This window comes from Ambystoma mexicanum, chromosome 1q (assembly GCF_040938575.1).
Source record: "Ambystoma mexicanum isolate Mex_15411 chromosome 1q, UKY_AmexF1_1, whole genome shotgun sequence".
NCBI lineage: Eukaryota > Metazoa > Chordata > Amphibia > Caudata > Ambystomatidae > Ambystoma > Ambystoma mexicanum.
Window position 1 is genome coordinate 1,536,558,237 of NC_090922.1, and position 17,697 is coordinate 1,536,575,933.

At 49.0% G+C, this 17,697-nt stretch overlaps 1 protein-coding gene across 1 annotated transcript in view; it reads right to left on the reverse strand.

Annotated features, from left to right (window-relative positions):
• Positions 1-17,375: 17,375 nt before the first annotated feature.
• LOC138522745 (candoxin-like) overlaps positions 17,376-17,697 on the reverse strand; it is a 141,053-nt gene continuing 140,731 nt past the window's right edge. Inside the window, exon 4 of the mRNA XM_069635402.1 lies at positions 17,376-17,518. Within this exon, the coding sequence (XP_069491503.1) occupies positions 17,480-17,518 (39 nt within the window). The 3' untranslated portion in view covers positions 17,376-17,479. The remainder of the gene's footprint in view (positions 17,519-17,697) is intronic.

Here is a 17,697-nt window from a genome sequence, read left to right on the forward strand (position 1 = left end):
GGGATTACACGCGGGCAGGATTCACGCAGTCTTGGCAGCTGCGCTTGAAGACAGAGTGCGCGTGTGGATTTACACGCGGGCAGGATTTATGCAGCCTTGGCAGTCGCGTGTGAAGACAATGAGCGCATGTGGGATTACACGCGGGCAGGATTCACGCAGTCTTGGCAGCTGCGCTTGAAGATAGAGTGCACGTGTGGATTTACACGCGGGCAGGATTCACGCAGTCTTGGCAGTCGCGTGTGAAGACAACGTGCGCGTGTGGATTTACACGCGGGCAGGATTTACGCAGTCTTGGCCAGCCGCACTTGAAGACAGAGTGCGCGTGTGGAATTACATGCGGGCGGTGTTCCCGCAGTCCGGAACAGCCGCGTTTAAAGACAACGTGCGCGTGTGGGATTACACGCGGGCAGGATTCACGCAGTCCGGGCCAGCCGCGTATGAAGACAGAGTGCGCGTGTGGAATTACACGCGGGCAGGAGTCACGCAGTCCGGGCCAGCCGCGTATGAAGACAGAGTGCGCGTGTGGATGGACACGCGGGCGGGATTGTCGCAATCCGGACCAGCCACGCTTGAAGACAGAGAACGCGTGTGAATTATCACGCGAAGGAATAGCTCCAGGAATCAGCGTGCGGCGGAACACACGCTATAGACGGTCCATAAGTAGCTGTAGGAATATGCCAGGATGCAGATCAGAGGTTCAGCTACACAATGCCAAAAATTCGATCAGAAGCAGCGAGTGAAGTTTCTACGCTGCTTAAATACGTAATACCGTAGTTCACGTGACGAAGCAAAGTCACGTGAATTTAGCGACGTGCAAAGTGCAAACGTCGTTTTCCCGGTAACGTGTCGAATAACCTCCATTTGGAATAGAACGGTCTAGCTGTTCTACGAGCGTAGCGTCCAGCATGCATGACAAAAAGCCAGATTGATGAAATTAAAGACAAAGGCAATGACACAATTCTACTCCTCCTAGACCTATCAGCGGCCTTCGACTTGGTCAGCCACAAAATCCTCTGCAATCACCTAGCTACCGCAGCTCACTTCTCCTCCTCTGCCATCACCTGGATACAATCCTTCCTGGCAAACAGAAGCATGCAGGTTTTCTCAACAACAGCTGCAGCAGACCCCATCCCCATCTCCTGCGGGGTCCCACAGGGCTCCTGTGTATCCCCCACTTTGTACAACATTTTTACAAAGCCTCTATTTGACCAACTGGACTGTCCGGGTGTCACCTACACGAATTATGCAGATGACAACCAGATACTCCTCACCATCACAGGCAATTACCAAGCAGACATCACCCGGATCAACGAAATATTCTCCATCATTCAGGCATGGATGGCCTCTCATGGCCTATGCCTGAATGATGAGAAGACTGAGCTCTTCATTGTAGGCTCCCCCAGCAACCTAGCTAAACTCAATCCCAGCTGCAATAACATCACTATCGATGGTCACACCATCACGATAGCCAAAAGCGTGAAAGCCCTTGGCTTCTACCTGGATGCCAACACTAACCTTTCCAAACAAACCAATATGATCGCCTCAGCCTCAGCCTATACCGGCAAACTCATCAGAGCCAGCAGACCCTTCTTATCATCCAACAGCTGCCTCACACTTGCCAGAGCCCTCATACAATCCAAACTAGACTACTGCAATAGCCTGTACCTAGGTGCTAACCAATCCGTAATCAACAAATTACAGGTACTACTAAATAACGCACTATGCGTAGCCCTCAACATTCCCAGGCGAGAGCATATCTCGACTGCTAGGAAATCGTGCAAATGGCTCTCCATACGCCAGAAAATTGATTTGAAAACTATCTGCCTCACGTACAAATCCCACAATCATCTAGCACCACCATATCTATCTAATAAATTCACCATGAAACCAGCCACCAGAGCTACTAGATCCTCCAACACTCTATGCCTAACAGTGCCCAGATTCCACCTAAAAAGAGCTGGAGGAACCAGCTTCACAGTACTTGCCTCCCAACTCTGGAACACTCTACCCCTCAACATCAAAACTATCGAGTCCTTCCAGGTCTTTAGGAAGCAGGTTATCAGCTGGCTCCTCAACAAAGAGTAGCATCACCAACACCTGACCTCACCTCCCATGTTCGGCATATTGCTCCACACACCGTGAATGACTGTACATTGAATTTGTATATTGCAAACTGTATATTCTGTAAATGTATAACTGTGAAATTGTATGCCTATATAATATATGTATATAGTATAAGTATGTATCAAGTATGTAACATAAAATACTTCTCAATTATGTAACCGTCTTCTTAAGCGCCCTTCTACCTCTGGGTTTGGAGCGCTATACAAAAAATAAACAAACAAACAAACAAACAAACAAACAGTTGTCTTTGCTGCCTGCATCCGGACCATGATGAGGAGGGATGTGAGGTCTGCTGTGTTTTTTTTAAAAAGACCAAGAACGACCCCTACAGCTGGCTAGCAGCGTGGTTAAAATCAGGTAAGGCCTGTGACTCGGCTTCTGGGCATGGTCATGCTCCCCCAGAACGGCCGGTCACATGATCCAACTCCCTCAGATAAGAGGTTGAGGTCCTTTGAGGATGCCCTGGCCGTGTGGGTCCAAAAGAAGGTAAGACCACTCGCCACGGATCCCACTGGGATCGGTGCTGCTGCAGATCACAGCTCGGGAAGGTCAAGATCACCATCACCAACCACATCAAACGGTGAGCCTGCCGGCGATGGTCGTGCACTCAAACAGAAAGCCCTTGGCCCCTTCCATCTCTGCTTGCCATCGGCAAACAAGACAACATAGAAGAAATCCAAGGTGGGCTCTTCTCTGCCTCCAACCCTGAGCAGCCCAACCATCCAAAACAACACCATCATCAATTGCGTCATCAACGGCCACACCGATGATGTGTCACCCCGTCGACGACCCCATTGAATGCATCATCATGACCACTACTTCTTCAAAAGGAGGGAAGATCACGAAGGTGGGTGTCCTTACCGGAACAGCGTGAGGTAACTGACACAGCTTCGGAAAAGACAACTGGAAAGGGATGTCAGCCTCCTCCCCCCCAGTAAGGCTCCAGCGATCCCTAGGAAGGGTACAGAACAAGGAGCTAAATCTAGTGTACCAGGGCACGCTTATACTAGCTCTGATCATGGTGACGACCTGCCTGTGCGCTTTTATTCAAACTACAAAGGGTTGTAGGAAAACTTTTTGGAAGATGGGTTGCCGTTGGGTGATCCCTATTGCATCCCTCTCCAAAAAGGGCATACCAGCTCAGAACCTCCCTCTATCACTCCTTCTACACCTCGAGACAGGGACGTTTTGTTGGGCATTCTCACCATGCTTCACACGCTAGTAACAGAAATGAATCAAAAACTGCCGCCTACACAGGCCCTGCTCCTCTGAAATTCCTCCAAGGCGCACTTCTGGTCCAAGCTGCCAACTGAAACCACCACCTCCATCTTGTCCACATCTGGATTTGACCCGAATAGGAGCTCCTGTTATGCACACGGACATGGGAACAGATACAGCGGCTACAGTGACGGACACCGATGAGGCCAATGACTTTGTGCCAGCGGAAGGAGAGTTGGCAGGCGCGTATGATCCACACAGGTCCTCTTCAACAGATGAGGTTGGCTCTTTCCATTCAATGATGACCAGGACCTCTGACCTTTTTCAACTGGTGCCTCAGTTGACGATAAAAGGAAGGGTTCAGTCATCAATGATGCAAGGGCAGCAGGGGGCCATCATGTCTGTTCCTTTGTTGGACAAAATTTGCAATGAAGGACTAGTACTTTTGAAGAATCCAAGTACCCCCCCCCCACCCAAGTCGGACAGGCTCGAGAAGAAATACAGAGTCCCGGACTGGGCCCTCAGGTGCCTGAGGTCCCAGCCTTCACCTGACTCTGTGGTCTCAGCTGCGGCCAGGAAACGCTCAGCAAATCCTTCATCATGGTCCATGGTACTCCTGGACCAGGAGGGAAATAACCTTGATGTGATAGGGAAGAGGATTATCTAGGATTACGACTGACGGCACCATTAAATCCACTAATGCTCTGGCCATTTGATTTAGTCACACTATGACAGGAAGCTATGGTATAAGCTGGGCCCTATTCTCAACTTCCTACCTGACGACAAAAAGGCAGAAGCTCTTGAGCTGTTCCCGGAGGGGGAGGTGGCCTCGGACCATGCCATTACAGTGGCAGTGTACATCGCAGACACCGGATTCCATCAGATGGGAAATGGAGTGACTCTTCATCGGCAGGTATGGCTGAAAACCACCAACTTCAGGCTGGATGTTCAGTCTAAGGAGTTGAGCATGGCATTTAACTGAGAAAACCTGTTTGGCAAGTCAGTCGGCGAGGTTCTTCAAATCATCAAGACTGACACGGAGATGGCACGTTCGCTGGGCACCCTGCAGCAACGTTGGCCGTCGTCTTCTCGTTCCTCAAGGGGAAAACTTGGCAGATCCTCCAAGGACTACACCACCTCCTATCGGAAGCCTTCCCGCTGCACAACACAGGATGTGTACAGAAGCTGCTTGCAGGCATACGGCAGCGGAGGACAGCACCAGCACTGCCTGCAGGGCATGCGCCCCGGGACCTAAACAGGCCTGCACCGGCCATGGACTCAGGCCCTCACTCGTGCACCCCAGTGGGAAGCCGGCTGATGACTGCCATCAGCGCGTGGAAACCATCACCACCGACAGATGAGTGCTGGAGGCTCTCAGACAGAGGAACATCTTGGAGTTCCAGTACAGGTGTCCTCGTAGTTCCCTTGTATCAGCATGTGGCAAAGCTGCTTTAGGAGGTCCAGGCCATGTTAAAAAAGGTGGCAATATAACCCATTCCCCAGCACCTCTGGGGCTATGAGGTGTACTCCAGATATACAGGAAGGTGCACGCCGATCCTGGCCCTGCCGCACCTCAACAAGTCCCGGAAGTTCAGGATTGTCACGTTGCAGCACATGCTCGGCCAACTGGAAGGAGGCGACTTCCTCGCATCTCTAGACCTGGAGGATGCCTACTTCCACATTCCCATCCATAGGAAGCACCGCAAGTTCCTGCGGTTCGTGGTCAAGGGCAGCACTATCAGTTCAAGGCACTTCGCTTTGGCCTGAAATCGTCCCTGAGGCTCTTCACAAAGTGCTTGGCTCTGGTGGCAGTACATCTGTTTCTCGAGGGCATTCACAGCTACCCTTACCTGGACGATTGGCTAGTTTGACCCTGCTCCCATTCTCTGGCGAGCCAGCACACAGCAGGACCATGCGTCTGCTGACGCATCTGGGATTCTCCATAAATTATCCAAAGTCCTGCTTGGAGCCATTGCACAATGCTCTGTGGGAATATGACTGAACACAGTGGCTTACATGGTGACTCCCTCGGAAGAGAGGGTGGTAGCCATCCTGGGGAAGGTGCAGCACCTGTCGTCAGCGCGCTTGGCTACTGTGCGAGCTGTTAAGTCGCTGTTGGGCATGGGTTCCTCCTGAATCAACCTCATCCTTATTTGCAGGCTACAGATGAGACCTCTTCAGGAGTTTCTGGATGCAAGATGGCTGCAAGTCTCTGGATCCTGGATGGACAAAATCGCCCTCGACAAGGAGTTCTGATGAGCAGTACAGTGGTGAGGCATGCACTCTCATTCCAAGTCCCTCCTCACCAGGTGACAGCCATCACAGATGCTTCTCTGGAAGGCTGGGGAGCTCATAGTAGACAGTTGTATGCCAGAGCCCTCTGGCTGCCTGAAGAAAAGACCCTTCACATCAAAGTCCTGGAGCATCGTGCCATCTTCTGCGCCCTCAAATCTTTCCTGCCGTCAAGAAGGGCAAGGAGGTGAGGATCTTCATGAACAACACCACCACCATGGCATACATCCCAAAGCAGGTCGGACCGCGCTCTCTGGATATCTCCATGGAGGGACACAGATCTGTGGCACTGGGCCATTCATCAGGATATGTTTCTAGTCCCCTTTGACCTAGTGGGCACCAAGCACCATTTCAGACACGATCACCAGGGAGCTACGCTCTTGCCATGAGTGGGAGCTTTGCCAGGACCAGGTGGATCTTCTATTCCATGAATGGGGTCAACCCCAGATCAACCTTTTTGTAACGGTGATGAATTTCAAGTGTCAGTAGTTTGCCATCAGGTTCACAAAGCTGGTGAGCATGGGGGATGCATTCTCGTTCCCGTGGGAGGGACCCTTCTTACATGCATTTCCTCTGTTCCCACTCCTGCTGTGAGTGATCAACACATTCAGACAGTGTCACTGCAGGGTGATACTCATCCCTCCAGCATGGTCATGAGAAATATAGTATCCAGACCTGCTACGTGTGACGGAGATTGTGTCCATCAACATGTCAATATTTCCGGACCTTTCAGAGAGGGAGGAATGATTCTGCACCACGACCCAGCATTGCTGAACCTCAGGGCCTGGCTCCTGCAGTCCTAGAGTTTCAACACTATGCTTTACTTGTGGAGTGTAAGGACATCTGACCAAGGCCAGGACCTCTTTAAGATTGATGTGCGATGGCCATAAGCGGAAGCATTTCTCCATGTAGTGCCGGGCTCAGAAGATTACCCCGCTGCATGTCACAGCCCCACAGCTCTTACCATACCTGCTTTACTTGGCCAAGGCTGGACTGGCTCATGCCTCTATCAAGCTGCACCAGGCTACGATATCCCGTTACACTAGTGTGCCGGGTAGCCCTTATCTATGGTCGCACAGACTAATCAGGGAGTTCCTCAAAGAACTCTTCAGGACTTTTCTACCAGTGAAGGCTCCTGCCCTGGCTTGGGAGCTCATTGTGGTTTTGACTAAGCTCAATGGGGGCTCCTTTTGATCTGTTGTATCAGGCCCCGCTTAGATCCCAGCCCTGCAAGCAACCATACTTATCATTCCACGTTTCAAAGGTGGTACTGCGTACAAACACCACCTTTATGCCAAAGGTGCCATCAGAGTTCCACCTGAAGAAGCCTTTGGTGTTGCCTGTCGTCATCCTGAATCCATCTTCACCAGCGGACAGGGCCTAGCATTCACTGGATGTTGCTCATGCCTTGAAGTGTTACGTGGCATGCATGAAGAGTTTTCGGAAGACTTCTCAGCTATTTGTCAATTTTGGACCTGTGAATCAGGGAAGAGCCTTGTTGAAGGCTTGCATCTCTAGATGGCTCTCCAGGTGCATCATGCATTGTCATGACTAGTGAGCAGTCCGCCGCCAAGCCAGCCGAGAGCTCACTCCACCAGAGCCATTGCAGCAACAAGAGTGTTTCTCTCTGGTGTGCCCCTGCTCAACATCTGCAGGCTGCTACGTGGAGGTCCACGCACTCCTTCAGGAGGTTCTACTGCATTGACAGGGATTCTAGGGAGGAGTCCAGAGTTGGCCATGCGGTGCTATGCAACCTGTTCACTTGAGATGAGTCTGTTCCAGAGGTGAGTGTGTTATTGCTTATGTTGAGCCTTGCCACCTCCCGTCGTTGTGTATATATACTGCTGTGTATTTGCTATTCATGAGCATGTGAATCCATGCCAGACCCCATGCTGGAGAAGGTTTAAGTTACTTAGCTGTAACTATTGTTCTCCAGCATGGGTCTGGCAATGATTCACATGCAAACCCTCCCTCCTTCCCCTCTGTGGCTCTTCTTGGTTAATACTGCCACTTCACATGCTTACCACATCTGAAGATGGCCACCAGGGGTGAGGGTTAGGGAGATGACTGTCATTGGATGGAGGCAGTATGACCCAGAGGACAGTGATTGGTTTAGAGGAGAAATACAGTTTTAAAGCGAAAGTTAAACAGTTTTTTCTTTACTGAGGATTCCCAGCCTGACGATAGGGAATATTCATGAGCATATGCATCCATCTCAGACGCAAGCTGGTGAACAAGTTACAGGTAAGTAACGTACACCCTATAGTCCTTGTGCTGGATGCTCTAACCTGAGAAAAGAGGACATCCAGGATGTGTCTGGAGGTGGGAGTGAACCCTACCTCTGATAAAGAGTGCATTCATGATGTGCGTGGAGGTTGGAATAAACCATGCCTCTGGTAAAGAGAGCATCCAGGATGTGTGGGAGGTGGGCTTGAACCCTACTTCTGGTAAATAGTGCATCCAGGATGTGTGGGAGGTGGGCTTGAACCCTACCTCTGATAAAGAGTGCATCCAGGAGGTGTGTGGGGGTGAACCATGCCTCTGGTAAAGAGTGCATCCAGGATGTGTGGGAGGTGGGCTTGAACGCTACCTCTGATAAAGAGTGCATCCAGAATGTGTGTGGAGGAGGGCTTGAACGCTACCTCTGATAAAGAGTGCATCCAGGAGGTGTGTGGAGGTGGGGGTGAAACATACCTCTGATAAAGAGTGCACTCAAGATGTGCATGAAGGAGAGGGTGAACCATGCCTCTGATAAAGGGTGCATCCAGGATGTTTCTGGAGCTGGGGGTGAACCATGCATCGGATAAAGAGAACATCCAGGATGTTTCTGGAGATGGGGGTGAACCATGCATCGGATAAAGAGTGCATCCAGGATGTGTGTGGAAGTGGGGGTGAACCATGCATCAGATAAAGAGTGCATCCAGTATGTGTGTGGAGGTGGGGGTGAACCATGCATTGGATAAAGAGTGCATCCAGGATGTTTCTTGAGGTGGGGGTGAACAATACCTCTGATACAGAGTACATCCAGGATGTTTCTGGAGCTGGGGGTGAACCATGCATTGGATAAAGAGTGCATCCAGGATGTTTCTGGAGCTGGGGGTGAACCATGCATCGGATAAAGAGTGCATCCAGGATGTTTCTGGAGCTGGGTGTGAACCATGCCTCTGATACAGAGTGCATCCAGGATGTGTGTGGAGGTGGGGGTGAACCATGCCTCTGATACAGAGTCCATCCAGGATGTTTCTGGACGTGGGGGTGAACCATGCATCGGATAGAGAGTGCATCCTGGATGTGTGTGGAGGTGGGGGTGAACCATGCATCGGATAAAGAGTGCATCCAGGATGTGTGTGGAGGTGGGGGTGAACCATGCATCGGATAAAGAGTATATCCAGGATGTTTCTGGAGGTGGCGGTGAACAATGCCTCTGATACAGAGTGCAGCCAGGATGTGTGTGGAGGTGAACCATGCATTGGATAAAGAGTGCATCCAGGATGTGTGTGGAGGTGGGGGTGAACCATGCATCAGATAAAGAGTGCATCCAGGATGGGTGTCGAGGTGGGGGTGAACCATGCCTCTGATACAGAGTGCATCCAGGATGTTTCTGGAGCTGGGGGTGAACCATGCATCGGACAAAGAGTACATCCAGGATGTGTGTGGAGGTGGGGGTGAACCATGCATCGGACAAAGAGTACATCCAGGATGTGTGTGGAGGTGGGGGTAAACCATGCCTCTGATACAGAGTACATCCAGGATGTGTGTGGAGGTGGGGGTGAACCATGCCTCTGATAAAGAGTGCATCCAGGATGTGTGTGGAGGTGGGGGTGAACCATTCCTCTGATAAAGAGTGCATCCAGGATGTGTGTGGAGGTGGGGGTGAACCATGCCTCTGATACAGAGTCCATCCAGGATGTTTCTGGAGGTCGGGGTGAACCATGCCTCTGATACAGAGTCCATCTAGGATGTTTCTGGAGGTGGGGGTGAACCATGCCTCTGATAAAGAGTGCATCCAGGATGTGTCCGGAGGTGGGGGTGAACCATGCCTCTGATAAAGAGTGCATCCAGGATGTGTGTGGAGGTGGGGGTGAACCATGCATCGGATAAAGAGTGCATCCAGGATGTGTGTGGAGGTGGGGGTGAACCATGCCTCTGATAAAGAGTGCATCCAGGATGTGTGTGGAGGTGGGGGTGAACCATGCCTCTGATAAAGAGTGCATCCAGGATGTGTGTGTAGGTGGGGGTGAACCATGCCTCTGATAAAGAGTGCATCCAGGATGTGTGTGGAGGTGGGGGTGAACCATGCATCGGATAAAGAGTGCATCCAGGATGTGTGTGGAGGTGGGGGTGAACCATGCATCGGACAAAGAGTGCATCCAGGATGGGTGTCGAGGTGGGGGTGAACCATGCCTCTGATAAAGAGTGCATCCAGGATGTGTGTGGAGGTGGGGGTGAACCATGCCTCTGATAAAGGGTGCATCCAGGATGTGTGTGGAGGTGGGGGTGAACCATGTCTCTGATAAAGAGTGCATCCAGGATGTGTGTGGAGGTGGGGGTGAACCATGCATCGGATAAAGAGTGCATCCAGGATGTGTGTGGAGGTGGGGGTGAACCATGCCTCTGATAAAGAGTGCATCCAGGATGTGTGTGGAGGTGGGGGTGAACCATGCCTCTGATACAGAGTCCATCCAGGATGTTTCTGGAGCTGGGGGATGAACCATGCATCGGACAAATAGTGCATCCAGGATGGGTGTCGAGGTGGGGGTGAACCATGCCTCTGATAAAGAGTGCATCCAGGATGTGTGTGGAGGTGGGGGTGAACCATGCATCGGATAAAGAGTGCATCCAGGATGTGTGTGGAGGTGGGGGTGAACCATGTCTCTGATAAAGAGTGCATCCAGGATGTGTGTGGAGGTGGGGGTGAACCATGCCTCTGATACAGAGTCCATCCAGGATGTTTCTGGAGCTGGGGGTGAACCATGCATCGGACAAAGAGTGCATCCAGGATGGGTGTCGAGGTGGGGGTGAACCATGCCTCTGATAAAGAGTGCATCCAGGATGTGTGTGGAGGTGGGGGTGAACCATGCCTCTGATAAAGAGTGCATCCAGGATGTGTGTGGAGGTGGGGGTGAACCATGCATCGGATAAAGAGTGCATCCAGGATGTGTGTGGAGGTGGGGGTGAACCATGCCTCTGATAAAGAGTGCATCCAGGATGTGTGTGGAGGTGGGGGTGAACCATGCCTCTGATACAGAGTCCATCCAGGATGTTTCTGGAGCTGGGGGTGAACCATGAATCGGACAAAGAGTGCATCCAGGATGGGTGTCGAGGTGGGGGTGAACCATGCCTCTGATACAGAGTACATCCAGGATGTGTGTGGAGGTGAACCATGCATCGGATAAAGAGTGCATCCAGGATGTGTGTGGGGGTGAACCATGCATCGGATAAAGAGTGCATCCAAGATGGGTGTCGAGGTGGGGGTGAACCATGCCTCTGATACAGAGTGCATCCAGGATGTTTCTGGATCTGGGGGTGAACCATGCATCGAACAAAGAGTACATCCAGGATGTGTGTGGAGGTGGGGATAAACCATGCCTCTGACACAGAGTGCATCCAGGATGTGTGTGGAGGTGGGGGTACACCATGCCAGTGATACAGAGTGCATCCAGGATGTGTGTGGAGGTGGGGGTCAACCATGCCAGTGATACAGAGTACATCCAAGATGTGTGTGGAGGTGGGGGTGAACCATGCCAGTGACACAGAGTGCATCCAGGATGTGTGTGGAGGTGGGGGTACACCATGCCAGTGACACAGAGTGCATCCAGGATGTGTGTGGAGGTGGGGGTGAACCATGCCAGTGATACAGAGTGCATCCAGGATGTGTGTGGAGGTGGGGGTGAACCATGCCAGTGACACAGAGTGCATCCAGGATGTGTGTGGAGGTGGGGGTGAACCATGCCAGTGACACAGAGTGCATCCAGGATGTGTGTGGAGGTGGGGGTGAACCTTGCCAGTGATACAGAGTGCATCCAGGATGTGTGTGGAGGTGGGGGTGAACCATGCCAGTGATACAGAGTGCATCCAGGATGTGTGTGGAGGTGGGGGTACACCATGCCAGTGATACAGAGTGCATCCAGGATGTGTGTGGAGGTGGGGGTGAACCATGCCAGTGACACAGAGTGCATCCAGGATGTGTGTGGAGGTGGGGGTACACCATGCCAGTGACACAGAGTGCATCCAGGATGTGTGTGGAGGTGGGGGTGAACCATGCCAGTGACACAGAGTGCATCCAGGATGTGTGTAGAGGTGGGGGTACACCATGCCAGTGATACAGAGTGCATCCAGGATTTGTGTGGAGGTGGGGGTGAACCATGCCAGTGATACAGAGTGCATCCAGGATGGGTGTCGAGGTGGGGGTGAACCATGCCTCTGATACAGAGTGCATCCAGGATGTTTCTGGAGCTGGGGGTACACCATGCCAGTGACACAGAGTACATCCAGGATGTGTGTGGAGGTGGGGTGAACCATGCCAGTGATACAGAGTGCATCCAGGATGTGTGTGGAGGTGGGGTGAACCATGCCAGTGATACAGAGTGCATCCAGGATGTGTGTGGAGGTGGGGGTGAACCATGCCAGTGATACAGAGTGCATCCAGGATGTGTGTGGAGGTGGGGGTGAACCATGCCAGTGATACAGAGTGCATCCAGGATGTGTGTGGAGGTGGGGTACACCATGCCAGTGATACAGAGTGCATCCAGGATGTGTGTGGAGGTGGGGGTGAACCATGCCAGTGATACAGAGTGCATCCAGGATGTGTGTGGAGGTTGGGGTACACCATGCCAGTGATACAGAGTGCATCCAGGATGTGTGTGGAGGTGGGGGTGAACCATGCCAGTGATACAGAGTGCATCCAGGATGTGTGTGGAGGTGGGGGTGAACCATGCCAGTGATACAGAGTGCATCCAGGATGTGTGTGGAGGTGGGGGTGAACCATGCCAGTGATACAGAGTGCATCTAGGTTGTTAGTGGTTAAGTTGCAGCACACGCTACCAGTGCCTAGGGAAGGGAAATGTTTTCACTTAAGGAGAAGAGCATCTTTTCCTACACTTGAAGTTGAGGTTTGTGTGGACATAGCTGAAGACTCTTTTAATTGGGGTATGCTTTATCATTACACTGCAGGATCTACCTTGTCTCTCCAGAGGTTTGGACATGGGAATGGTATCTAGAACGAATCTGGCCTAGTGCACTGGTAGCTTGGAAAGGGTCTTGCACCCAGGACTAGCCTTGACTAATGGGAGTAGTTTATGTCTTTTAGGTATCCTTGCTTCATTAGTGGGGGAACAAGAGTGCCATATGTAACTGTTTTCAGCCTTTAGAAAAATGCGGGGGACTTTGTAAAATCCTTCATTGTAGTATTTTTTCCTTTCTTATAGTCCTCCATCTTAATTCTTCCCCTTCAACATAGCCCTTCTCCTTCATCTTGATCCTTTATCTTAGTCCTTGTCCTTCTACTTGGGCATTATTATTATTAATGTATTTATTGAGCCCAGACCTAGCTTCGGAAAACAACACAGAGCTACACAAGTCTCAGCAGGAAATAACGGCATTACCCAAATTGTACGTTTCTAACGGACCGTATGGTCCAACTGGCCAAATTTGGCGAGTATCAATTTGGTCTTTTAGAAACGACCAATTTTTTGGTTTTGCAGCCGAAAAGACCACAATCAATTTGGCTGTGTACAATTGTGCCTCGGCCAAAACGTATACATACGAAATAACGTTATGATCTGATATGGCATTCATAGTATATCAACGGTGAGGCACGCAGATCATAAGGAATTAATACAAATGAGCGGGTAGCTAATAACGGGGCAATATGACAGCATGTGATCCACAGGCAACCAGGGGGGAGCAGATTGCCCAGTATCAGGTTAGGTGAGGAGAGGAGGCTGTGTGGACCTAGATGTTAGGGATGAGCCATTCCTTGAGGAAGAGGGTCTTGAACTCCTTGAACTCGTTGAAATGTAGAAGCGCAGGGAGTGCCTGGTGTGGATGGGAAGGAGGCTCCAGAGTCTGGGTGTGTAGACAAAGAAGGCATGTCTTCAGGTTTCCCTGTCTACACCACATGTCTGTGCTTCTGGTGAACAGCAGATCACCAGAGATGACAGCCTTGTAGCTGCTCCAGAAGGATTTGAAGGTGACAGGCGTTTGCAGCGAGAGCCAGTGCAGTTCAATGAGGGTAGGGGTCAGAGGGTAGATTTGCAGAGTCCTTTGAGCAATTCTAGAGTGTGGAGGACACATCTCATGGGTGCCTGAATGGTTGTTGGCAGGCCTTCCAGGATGGCATAGGTTTAGGAACAAAGCTTGGATAGCCAATCGGAATTTGTTTGCTGGTATGAAGTGTTTGGATTTCTGCAGGAGGGAATGTTGGTACCAAGCTGTGTGTGTATTCCGTGCTATTTGCTCCATGAATCAGAGGTGACTGTTGATATGGAACCCAAGGGCCTTGGTGGTGGTGGACGTCGGTTTGTGAAGCCCTGAAGGTTCACAGCACAGGGGATGGTCTGGATGGCATGCTGCTTAATGGTGTTGCTCAGCAGTAGGAATTAGGACTTGGAGGGATTGAGCTTCAGGTAAGCACTGGATAGTCAGGAATGCATCAATTCGAGGAAGGCCATGGGCCAGTGGAAGTCTTCAATGGAGACTATCTTCAGGGAAAGCTGTGAATCATCTATGTATTGGTGAATGTGAATCGTGCGAGGAGCATTCCAGGTGGTCCCATGTAAAGGTTGGTGATCACTGGGGAAAAAAAGGACCCTTGCCGGACTCCTTAGGCAATGGGTAGAGTTGGTGATCTGGAGGAATTCATTTGGATGAATTGGTAGTGATTAGGAAGGTACGATTCGAACCAGTTGAGAACAGTTTTGTGGATCCCTGTGTGTTTTGGTTTTTTGAAGGTGCATAGTCACACAATCAATTGTCATCTTTGAACAAATCAAATAGCCAATTTTCCACCAGGATTTCATTAAAACTGAATTAATTTAATTTAACAAACAATGTATGGAATACTAAGGTATTTTTTAATTAAGAGGAAAACAGTGATTTGCGTGGCAAGCTGACTGCGACTTGCAGCAGTAACATTAGATTAGCCAATCAAATTCCAATATTTATAAAATAAGAGTTTGTGGAATTACACATTGTACATTTTTAGAATTGATCATCACTTGACAAATTCTAAATACGTGTTTTTGTTAAACTAAGCTATAGCATGCAAAGACTATCTGTGTTCAAAGCGAATGAATGTTTTAATATAATCTTTTCACTTTCTCTTTTTTCTACGTCTTAATCTGTTCAGTCAATTTGGTTCAACTACTTTTGTTATTATGAAGCAACTGATTAAGAAACACTTTTGACGAAATGTACTAATATGTCACAAAAAGTTATTTACGTTCCTGAAAATGCTTTTAAATAGTGGGGCAATTCTCAGATTGAAACCCACATTGTGAAACAGGCGTTGGCCGATGTGTTGTCTTGATTAGTATTGACTTCATAGTTTTTGTAACCCAATGCTATTACCTTGGGGAGGTAGAATTGAGACAACATGTAATTTGTAAGATTTGTAAGAATTGACAATGAAATTGTTTTATGGGCATTAGTAGATTGTAATGTATCTATTATTCTGTGGGATGGCACAGCGAGGATGAAGGTGTGCCTTACATATGGAAGCTCTACAAAGCATATGAGGCTTTTATCAGCACCACATAAAGTTACTGAGACCTTTACACCTGCACCTGGTATGTGATGTCCGCAGTCCATCTCCCTGGGTCAAAGTGCTTCATTATAGTTATTTGTCCTTCTCTTTCATCATCTTAGTACGTCTCTCGCATCATAGCCCTTCATTGTAGTTCTTTCTTAAAGTCTGTCTCCATAATCATGACCATTCCTCTTAATACTTTCCTTCATCTTAATCCATCATGTAAGTCATCTTTCTACATATTAATGCTTCATCCTAGTCTTTCACCTTCATCATAGTCCTTCATACAATTCTTTCGCCTTTGACATAGTTCTTAATCCTACCCCTTCTCCTACATCACACTCTTTCTCTTTTGTCATATTCCTCAGACATAGTTTACCTACAGAATAGTAGTTAACCAAAGTCCTTTTTTGTCATATTTCTTCTCCTTCCTCCTGATTTTTCATAGATCTACCTCACGAAAGTCCTTCTTTTTCGTAGTACTTCCCCTTCATCCTAATCCTCATCCTTTCCCATAATACGTTGCATTCATCGTAGCTCTTAATCTTTCTGATTCACCCGTACCCTCCTCATTGCCCTAGTCCTTGTCCTTTATTGTAGTCTTCTTCCTTTGTCCTAGTCCTATTTCTTTATCTTAGTCTTTTCTTTTTTTATATTGCTTTCCCTTCACCCTAGTCATTCATCCCTTTTACTAGGCCTGTATACTTTGTCCTTGATCCTTCTCTGTCTCCTTAATGCTAGTCTTTCTGCTTTGTCTTTCATCCTAGTCGTTGTCCTTTTTCCTAGTCTTTGATCCCAGTCTTTCCCTTTCATTATAATCTTTTGTAACATCCCCTGTTGTCATAGTCCTTCTCGTTTATCATTGTTCTTTGTCCTGGTCCTCATTTTTCACTCTATTTATTCTCGTTCATCCTCGTAGTCCTCATTCATCTTCCTTCTCCTCTTTCATCCTAATCCTTCTCATCCATTCTAGTTCTTCTTCTTCATCCTAATAGTCCTCATTCATCTTCCATCTCCTCTTTCATCCTAGTCCTTCTCATCAATTCTAGTTCTTCTCCTTCATCCTAGTGTTCTGCTCGTTCCTAGTTCTCAATCGTTTTCCTTCTCATTATCTTAGCCTTTCATGCTAGTCCTTCTCATCCATTCAAGTTCTTCTCCTTCATCCTCGTAGTCCTCATTCATCTTCCTTCTCCTCTTTCATCCTAGTCCTTCTCGTCCATGCTAGTTCTTCTCCTTCATCCTAGTAGTCCTCATTCATCTTCCTTCTCCTCTTTCATCCTAGTCCTTCTCATCCATTCTAGTTCTTCTCCTTCATCCTAGTGTTCTGCTCGTTCCTCGTTCTCAATCGTTTTCCTTCTCATTATCTTAGTCTTTCATCCTAGTCATTAATCTAGTCCTACTGCACCTTAGTCCTTCTCTTTTGCCTTTTATCCCAGTCCTTCATCCTTTGACATACCCTCCTTCTCCTTCATCCTAGTCTGTCTGCTTTATCTTTACTCAACCCAGTTCGTATATGTCCAGCTCTAGTTCTTTGCCCTAGTCCATCTCCTTCATCATAGTCATTCTCCTTTGTGGTAATCAGACCATATCCGAGGCACAGTCACTTAGTCAGTCACACTAAAAGTATCCCTACCTTACTGTGCATCGCTTAATTGATCTTCTCTTCGTTCCACCTCCATATATTAGCTTTTGTATCTTTCTGTCTATCGTTCCCTCTTGCTCGCTCTCTTTCACTTCCACTTGGTAGGGAGTGTGGTCCTTCTAGAGGTGGAAATGGATATTGCAAAAGGAGGTAACGACAGCATTAAATGATGCATGGAGAGTTTTTACAGGGAATGATGCCGAAAGCATGAGATGTGATGGAACCCACCATGCACGGGTGCACGGCAACTGTTCTCAGTATCAAGGTGACAATAAGAGAGAACGTTTATTATTAATCAATAGCATATAGGAAACTGCATCCACCTGCATTGATTCAATGACACAGTGAGAGGAAATCTGAATGTGGCTATATTCATTGAACGACAGTGAGCGCGATTCATCAACGGCAGCGATTGTGCAGGTCATTCTTCATCCAGAGGCAGGAGTAGCTCGCCGTCAAGACATGGCAACAGGTTTCTCCCTCGGTTCTTTAGCCTGAGAAGAACAATAGAAGGGCATCTCTGGACATTTAATATGTATGTTGTAAATTGTCCACTATGCCACACTATCACAACCCTCCCACCCGACAAGTCGCTATTGCCTTGCAATAAGGGCAAAGCAAGTCTACATATCTACGGTTACATTCCCTGTCGTCAATAATTCTAATCTTAGGC